This window comes from Cyprinus carpio, unplaced genomic scaffold, assembly GCF_018340385.1.
Source record: "Cyprinus carpio isolate SPL01 unplaced genomic scaffold, ASM1834038v1 S000006809, whole genome shotgun sequence".
Taxonomy (NCBI): Eukaryota; Metazoa; Chordata; class Actinopteri; order Cypriniformes; family Cyprinidae; genus Cyprinus; species Cyprinus carpio.
Window position 1 is genome coordinate 420,634 of NW_024879395.1, and position 9,535 is coordinate 430,168.

Here is a 9,535-nt window from a genome sequence, read left to right on the forward strand (position 1 = left end):
ATTTCAGAAATACAGTAGAAATATATATATATACAGTATATTTCACTCAAATATGGTTTCAGAGAAGTGCATGAAACATAACAGTGATCAGTTATTTTTTCTCTTCTATGTATAGACAAAATTATTTTTAAAGATTTTTTTCTTATTGTTTCCACTTCTTCCTATACTTTTCTAAATTAAATTGTATATTTTAAATAATGCAAAAAAAAAAAAAAAGAAAGAAAGAAAGGTTTTGTGCACCTTGGCATCACATTTAACACGTGTTATATTTAATACATGCTGTTACTGTAGATTAGAAAACATCTCCCCCTGCTGTCTCTTTGTGTTCTGTTTTACTGAGCTCTTCCAGATCTGAAATCATAAACTACAGCAGCAACTGCAGCCACGCCCACCAGAGCAGAGACGACCAATCGGATCACAGCTTCAGTAGAACAAAACAAAAACTGAACAGAGTCTGAGGAAAGAAAGAGAAGAACACGGAGACATAAGTGTTTCATTTTAACCCTTTCAGGTCTGTAAAGAGCACCAACATTACCACTGATCATACCTGCACATGTGTGACAGAGTTGAGTGATGTTGAGATGTGTGGTCTGGTTTCTGATGGGATTGTTGATCACACAGCTGTAGCTCCTTATATCTCTCTGATATTCCACCTCCAGAGGTAGAGAGAGACTGATGCTGAGATCAGACACAATGATGCTGGACAATAAACTGTTTCCTTTGTACCAGGAGAGAGTCACAGCACCCACATTCACAACTGAACACAGCAGCACACATCTGGACAATGATGAAAGTCTAGATGATGAAGAACAGTTTGAAGAGTTACTGGTGATGACAGGAGAGGGAAGAGGAGCTGGAAAACAATGTAGAAAGAACAAGTAAAAGTAAGTGTTATCTCAGTATTATCAATAAACAATAACAAAAATAACACGATGCAGATGTTTTCTTGCAAGTCTGATCAAAAAGAAACCAAAATTGAAATGCAAAGTTGAGAAAGAAATGAATGTTTGCTGATTGAACTGGATCAGGACCTGGTTGATCATTTGAGCAGATATTTGATATATTATTTCAACATTTGTCAGTTCAGCTGTAGTTCTATGCAAGCATTTAGAAACTTTTATACAGCATGCTAATTTCAGACTAGAATAAATAATAAATGAACAGTTAGAGACAGTTTACTCACCATACACAGTAACACTGAAGCTCTTCAGTGAGGTTTTTCTACTGATGATAACGGTCAGTTTATAAAGTCCAGTGTGTTCAGATCTGATGTTTCTGATGGTCAGAGATCCAGTTTGATTGTCCATCTGTAGTTTGTCTCTGAATCTCACACTATTATTGACAAAAATAAAGTTTATTTGGTCTCTTTTAATGATTTCACACACCCGACACATTTGAGGTCCAAACGTCCACAGTATCTGAATATCTCTCTGTACTTCAGTAACATCAGTGTTTAGAGAGACAGAATCTCCTTCAGTCACTGATACTGACTTCACTTCATCTGTATCACCACACACTCCTGACACATGTTAAAACAAAGGAAAATTCTGTCATTACAAACCAAGAAGGAATATGCGTATCAAAAAAAAGTGTCAAAATTTGAAATGTGTCTTTATTACTGAAAAAAAGAAAGAAAAAGAAATAGCAGTTTATTGACAAAAGATTATTTGCATGTGCGTGTGTGTGTGTATGTGTGTGTGTGTGTATATTTGTCCAGGCTTTTCTGGAGATGACCACGCAACATAAAAATGAAATCCGACTTGTGATAAGAATCCATAAACAGATGAAAGCAGCATCTGAATGCATATTCCTAAAAATATGTCTGAACGATTTCTGATAAGAAATGTGCTCATAGCGCTGCGGAAAACGTGTGTTCAAAAAGACAGCTGCACAAGCAGAAGTAAGTCTGCTCTGCTCATACAGAGGAAGAGAAGAAACAGCGCTTAGAAGGAAATTATTATTGAAATTATTATTATTTTAAAACTACTTCACCATATACTGATTTTGATTACATGCATTGACTGAGAAAGTATCTTCATTATGTTCAGTCTTTGTAGATAACACTTTGTAGATGTCTACTATAATCATAACTATAGGCTACTGCTCTAATCACTATACTCATACAGTACATTGTTAATCTAACTTCAGAGTTTACTGGGGAAAACGCTCTTCACACATTCAATGGACAAATACAGGAAAACAGGTTAATAAACCAAATAAATGTATTTGTGATTTTGGAATGCACAACAAACCATATATGAACTTTCTTTGGTTATGACTCCACCCCCTGATGGGGGTGTTAGGGGTTTAGGATCTTGAGACACTAGATGCACTTGTTAAAAAAAAAAAAAAAAAAAAAAAAAAAAACTATAAGACCAAAAGTATGGCAAATGTTTATTTTATTTACATAAATATAGTCATTAACTGAAAATATAATGCAATTCATTCATTTGCCTCAGTGCCTACCTGAGTTCACACCTTCTAGAGATGTCTTGACACTTTGTGTTCTGGTTGGCCACTATTTCCTGTAGAGCAACATATACAAATGCAGAAACAACAAATCTGTGTTTATCAAATGTAACAGAGATGTGTGAATATAATTCATGGGTTATGCAAATATTGAAACAGAACATGCTTTTTGGATAATGCACAGTACTTAAAAATACAATGTAAACAATAAATATTTCAAACAGTATATGCTATGCTGCTGACACATGATATAACTATGTTTAATACCATAACTGTTCTGAGCGTGTAATGAATCTTTAACATCATACATACATTTTGTATGAAGCATGAAGATACTAATACAACTGACCTAAAAATCTTCAATTACCATTCAGATTGGTTAACACTTTTTATACTTTTATCCAAAGAGACTAACAAGTGAAGCATTTACCCAAAAACAGAACAAAACCACATTGGTTAAGTGCACACATAGACGTATCGCCTAAATAAACCAGACCACAGCAGATCTCGCTCTGACTCAGAAACTCAGAGATGTCACTGTGTCACAGTGCATGAAGACCCTCATGTTTATTCCACTCACAGGCCTTCTGAAAATCCACTGCAGAAAAAAAAACAAAAAAAAAAACATGCAAAATCTTTTCATAAATCATGGAAATCATCTGTTTATCACATTTTCATCAAAGTACTGTTCACTGGTTTTAATTTAAGTCATGACATAGTTCAGAGACCTCAACCATGCTGGGTAAAGCAGTGGTGAGATTCATGTTGTTTCCACGTACTATTGCTGGACAAATGTCAGAGAACATTGTATTATTCAATAACCAGACAATAAACAAATTTTACAATTTCTTTTTACAATTTGCACCCCCTTTTCTGCTTTTCCATTTGCCTTTGGATAAAGGGGGCTTGACGTTGTATGCTTAAAGCCATACTGTTCTGCAAACAGTCTGAATTCACGACTACTATACTGAGGACCATTATCACTTTGCACAATGAATGGAATTCCATACCTGCCAAAAATCCATTTCATGTGATTAATCACATCACTTGTTGTTTTATAACAGAGCGGTTCAATTTCAGGATAATTGGAATAGTAATCAATAACTACCAGAAAAATCCTTACCATTCAACTGGAACACATCAATTCCTACTTTTTGCCATGCTTGAGTTAGCACATCAGCAAACAGCATTGGTTTCTTTTGCCAGTTTATAGTGATGACACAAACAGACATCACACTTACTGATTAATTCCTCTATATGCATGTTAATTAAAGAAAAAGCTTCAGCAAAACATGGTCAGGTCAAAGTGTCTGAATAATTTTTGGTCCAAAATTTTTCATCACTTTTACTGGTAGTCCACTGTATGAAGAATTTTTGGGTACAATATGTCACAGTTTATTTTATGTTGCTATACTCAGTTACATAAATGAACTATAGCGGGGATAGCGAACTCCGGTCCTGGAGAGCCGCAGCCCTGCAGTGTTCATCTCCAACCCTAAAGAAAACTCGCCTGTCTGTAGCTTCCTAGTAACTGTTCAGACCTTGATGAGCTTGTTCAGGTGTGTTTGATTAAGGTTTGAAGCAAAACTCTGCAGGACTGCGGCTCTCCAGGACTGACGTTCACCACCCCTGAACTACAGTGTCCTGCACCCCACTAGTTTCAGAAATTATATCTGGTGAAACTTTGATCTGAACAGAATCATCTTGGTTTGACTGAATCAATTCTTCTTAAAACTTTTTGGTTTGACTGTGGATTTTTTTTCTTCTTGGAAAACTACAAATTAAATTCATGTCAAGAAGCAATCCATTATAATGATACAATGATACAAAATAAAGATTTTTGACATATTATACCCAAAAAATTATTTGCTTGGTCTTGTACAGATGTGAGTCTGGAGGTACGTTCTTGTGTTTCCCGTTTCACTGTTTGTTTTGTTGTCTTGAAGCACATGGTTCTGTCTCACATGCTCCTTTTGTCACACCTCTTGTTTCCCTTTGGTCAGCCCTTGTCTGCTTGATTGTTTTCACCTATCATGTGTGGCCGCTCTATACATGTATATTGGCGTTTCCTTTCCTTGGTCTCTGCTGGTTAAAAGACAATGCAGAATTTATCCCTTTGATTTAAAATGATATTTATATCCTTTTTGGTCTTTAGTTTTGTACAGTGATAAAAAGAATGGAAAGTAAAAAATTTGTTGTGCTCTGATCATATTATACCCAAAAATTATCTTGTTTAAGTGATTCAGTTTTGGATCTTGCAGTTTTTACTCTTTGAATATCTGATGAAAATTTATTTTGCATTGTTCAATTGTTTTCAATTGTCTTATTGTTGTGGGATTTTGAGTCTCGTCTTGTTTTAAAGTCAACCTATCTCACACCTGGCCACACCTGTACAGACTGAAAGAAAACCTCTCTCACGTGTGAAAGCATTGCTTGAGTAATTATTCAACAAAGTATTGATGGTTCTGTGTAAAGCTATTGTCATACTAACAGTTGTCCCTCCTGCCTGACCAAAATTTTTTGGTTGATTGTAATCCATTCCTCCACTGTTCCATCTATGTTTTTGTTAATAAAATGCCTTTCTATCAAAGTTATCTGACATTATCAAGATGAAATTGTTCCGACAGTTTAACTCTGAGTTCTTGTCATATTTTATCACCATTTCCTGAAATATAGCAAATAAACTGTGATAATGTGATAAATGTTGAAGATGACTGAATAAATTTTGGTTTGACTGTATATTTAATTTTTACATTTGATTATTCAGTTTCTGTAACTGGACACCTACAAACTTGAAAAAACATATTCCTTGTGTAAATAGCACAAATAAATAAATAGAACGAACATACAAATTAAACAATTTCAAACAGGGCCCAATGGTACAACCTTCACCGGGGCCCCGCAAACCCCAGCTACGGCCCTGACTATAAACACGTCAAACTCCATCTGGTCTGTGCTCATGACGATCAACACAAAGAGATTGTGTGAGGGGAGGGTTTTGCCATCATTACTCAAATTACATCCTACAAAGAGCAGCTGTCAGATGACTCAATGGAACATTTCATATGAGGAGGGTTCAATGGTGAGAAGACATGACAAAAAGGATATTTAGAAACTTCATTATATATTAGATAAATTACATGTTTCAGTTTGAGCTCCTTTTGAACAGGTTTAGTGAAACTGGAAAACGGCCTAAATTGTAATTATTTTCCAAACAATGTTCTTGTACAGGTCATCATTACACTGATTAATGTTCATCTTGATGTTCGTCTCTCTACTTTACTGTAGTGTAAGTCCAGCATCAAACATCCACGAATCATCCCCACAGCTGCTCATCATCTTTGAATCCTTCAGCAGCGCAGACAGTGAATCATCATGATGCATCTGCTCAAACATGAGGACTTCTGATGAAACTCAGGAGGTCTAGTTTAGGACAAACGTTTCCCAGAGACGTTCAGTTCATCATAAACTGAGTTTCACTGTGTTGTGTGTCGATAGTTCACAGTCGTCTCTGTTCTGTCCACATCCAGCAAGCCTAACTGTTACGAAGAATCATTCAACATCACAAACATGACTAAACTTCTGAGCTGACAGGAAGTAGATGAACAGACCTTAATTCATTCCTGAAACTGTAAAGTAAATAAAGTAATATTTAAAGTAAAATCAGTCACGATCAGATAAAATGTTTACTGACCTCTGGCTGATCTTCCTTCTGAAGGCAGTAGATGATCTGTGTGTATTCTGACATGTTTTGCTGTTCTCTGATTGTCAGATCTACAAACACAGACACGAGAGGATATTGAGTAGGCTACTGTATATGATATTCCAACGCTATCTCACGGCAATTCGTACGTAAATAGTTTTCTGCCATCTAGTAGAATATGATGGCATGACAATGAATAATAAATGGACATACACTGCAAAAAAAATATATATCCTTAGTATTTTTGTCTTGATTTTTAGTATAAATATCTAAACATTCTTTAATCAAGGTGCATGCAAAATTACTTTTTCTGGGAAAAAAAGTATAAAAATTTTGTTTTTGCTTAAAACAAGAATAAATAAATAAATAAATAAACTGCCAGTGGTGTAAGAAAAATAATCTTAATTTAAAGGCAAAACAAGATTCTTGCCCCATATTTTTCCTTGTTTTAAGAAAAATCTAACCAAAATTTAAAAAATTTTTTAGAGAACAAGACTTCAACTTCGCTTCTCAGGTAATGTCTAGATTGTTCTCAGGTAAATGTATTATTTCATATTTTTTATATACAAACACAAAGTATATTAATATAATATTAACACAATGTATGAGTCAATAATATACAGTAAGTTTTGTCAGTTACTTGCCCTTTTGTTGTGCCTTGACACAATTTCCTGCAGCAGCAGCACACCATCATAACAGCAGACATGAACACCAACAGCCACACACTGACTATTATCATCAGATTCAAATATGAACGCTGACTCTCACCTGTAATTAACACAGAGAGAAAAACTTTCTGTTCAGAATTCAGCCAAAATAATATTAAGTGTCGGTCTATAAATAGGAAATGTCCATCTTAAGAGCAACGGATTAAGTAATATCTCTGACCTGCACACGTGTGACAGAGTGGACTGATGTCCAGATGTGTGGTCTGGTTTCTGATGGGATTGTTGATCACACAGCTGTAGGTGTTTTTCTCCTGATATTCCACCTCCAGAGGTAGAGAGAGACTGATGCTGAGATCAGACACACTGATGCTGGACAATAAACTGTTTCCTTTGTACCAGGAGAGAGTCGCAGCACTCACATTCACAGCTGAACACAGCAGTGAACATTTAGATACTGATGAACGTTTAGATGATGATGATGAAGAACAGTTTGAAGAGTTACTGGTGATGACAGGAGAGGGAAGAGGAGCTGGAAAACATGAAATACCATGTTTGTATTATAATCAACAAACTATAATAAAATTAATATGACAGATGTTTTCTTGCAAGGCTAATCAAAAAGAAACCAGCATTTTAAATACAAGGCTGAGAAAGAAAGGAATGCATGTACATCTACTCTAAAACAATGACTGATCATTTGAGCAGCTATTTGATATATTATTTTAACATTTAGAAGGTAATTTCAGTTGTAGTTATGCGTCATATATCACTTACAGCATTGTGAGTTCAGACTATAATTAAAAATTAATGAACAATCCTAGCATTAGTGACAGCAGAGTTTACTCACCATACACAGTAACACTGAAGCTCTTCAGTGAGGTTTCTCCACTGATCACAGTCAGTTTATAAAGTCCAGTGTGTTCAGATCTGATGTTTCTGATGATCAGAGATCCAGTTTGATTGTCCATCAGTAGTTTGTCTCTGAATCTCCCATCATTACTGACAAAAACAAAGTTTATTTGGTCCCTTTTAATGATTTCAGCTATTCGAGTGTTTTGAGGTCCAAACGTCCACAGTATGTGATCATCTCCCTGTACTTTAACATCAGTGTTTAGAGAGACAGAATCTCCCTCCAGCACTGACACTGACTTCACTTCATCTGTTTTAACATCAAACACACCTGAAACAAAGGGTTTTTATTTTTTGTTTTTTTTCAGAAAAACAAAAGATGTTCAGTGCAAATTAATAGTGAGGCATGAACTGAACTAATCATATACCACATTTATCTTATCTGTACAAGCCAAACAAAAAAAAAAAAAACATCAAGCCTAGTTTTATATACATATAAACACAAATATAAATAAAACAAAAGGATTTGACATCACATTCTTTAAAATGTGTCTAAAAAGATAAACAACAGATATTCAAGAAATAATCGGCTTTCTTCCGATGACTTGTCAAAATGATGTACAACAGAGATTCAAGAACTGTTTTCTTCCGATGACTTGATGAATCCTAAATGCATGAACACACTGCTCACAAATACAGCGTTTGAGTCCAGACCCCATAAACTCTAAAGTCTAAAAAAAGCAGACCACAACAGATCTCTCTGAAACTCTCAAACTGAGCTGCTAGTGTATCAGATCCTAAACTCTTTTACAAGCAGGAGAGTATATACATTTTCTGACTTTCCTATTCAGAGGTTTTATTTTTCTCTCACTACAATATTATATATATATTATTTTAATATTCCATATACTACAAAAGTACATTATAATATTTAAATATTCCTTAATCTCTAACTAAATGCTTCCTCATATCCATATTCCTCCGTTAACAGAGAAACAGTCTAATCGCATGACTCAAAATAATGGCCGATTCTGATCATTAAATCTGAATCAGTTCCATTTTCTATTATTTATTTCAAATATTAATTAAAATGTTGTTTGTTTGGATATTTCTGTGACATAAGTGACAAAAAAAAAAAAAAAATACAAAGTACAGAGAGCATTATTAGTACAGAGTGTTTATTTTTTCTACAGCCATTGAAATTACAGCACAACAAGAACAAACCTGCAAAAGGGGCAGGAACTCTCCAGTGTGCTTCAGTAAGAAAGCTAAAACCTATAACAAACAGTTTCAGTGAATATTTTCAATTCTTTCAAGAAGTTTAGCTTCAGTGGGCGACCAGTCTTGAGCTACAGGGTGTTGCGGCTTTTTACATTATGTCACCATACTCTTAGAAAAATTTAAAATGTATTTTGAGCAAATGTGTGACATTCTGCAATATACTTAAGTACATACTTTGACTAAAGCTTTCACTTCTTACTGAATACTACTTAGGTGAAAACTTGTTTGAAATTGCTTGGTATGCTACAATGTTTATAGCGGTGTATTTCATAGTTTACACCAATATGACACATCAGTAAAAGGAAAATTGAGAATACACTTTACAGTTTGTCGTGATAAACACAAATAGACAGAAAACAGCAGGTTTTGACATCATATATTCAGATCTTAAGCCTGTCAGTAGATAAAAAAAGATTGAACACAACAGATAGTTGTGATTAAATGCATGAACACACTGCTCACAAATACAGCGTTTGAGTCCAGACCCCATAAACTCAGTCTAAAAAAAGCAGACCACAACAGATCTCTCTGAAACTCTCAAACTGAGCTGCTAGTTTGGCAGAGG

The 9,535-nt window shown here is 34.9% G+C and overlaps 1 protein-coding gene across 1 annotated transcript in view; it reads right to left on the reverse strand.

Moving 5' to 3' along the window:
* LOC109047231 (SLAM family member 5-like) overlaps window positions 1-1,821 on the reverse strand; it is a 43,958-nt gene extending 42,137 nt beyond the window's left edge. The window contains exon 1 of the mRNA XM_042756177.1: window positions 1,761-1,821. Coding sequence (XP_042612111.1) covers window positions 1,761-1,806 — 46 coding nt within the window. The 5' untranslated portion in view covers window positions 1,807-1,821. The remainder of the gene's footprint in view (window positions 1-1,760) is intronic.
* Between the last annotated feature and the right edge of the window lie 7,714 nt (window positions 1,822-9,535).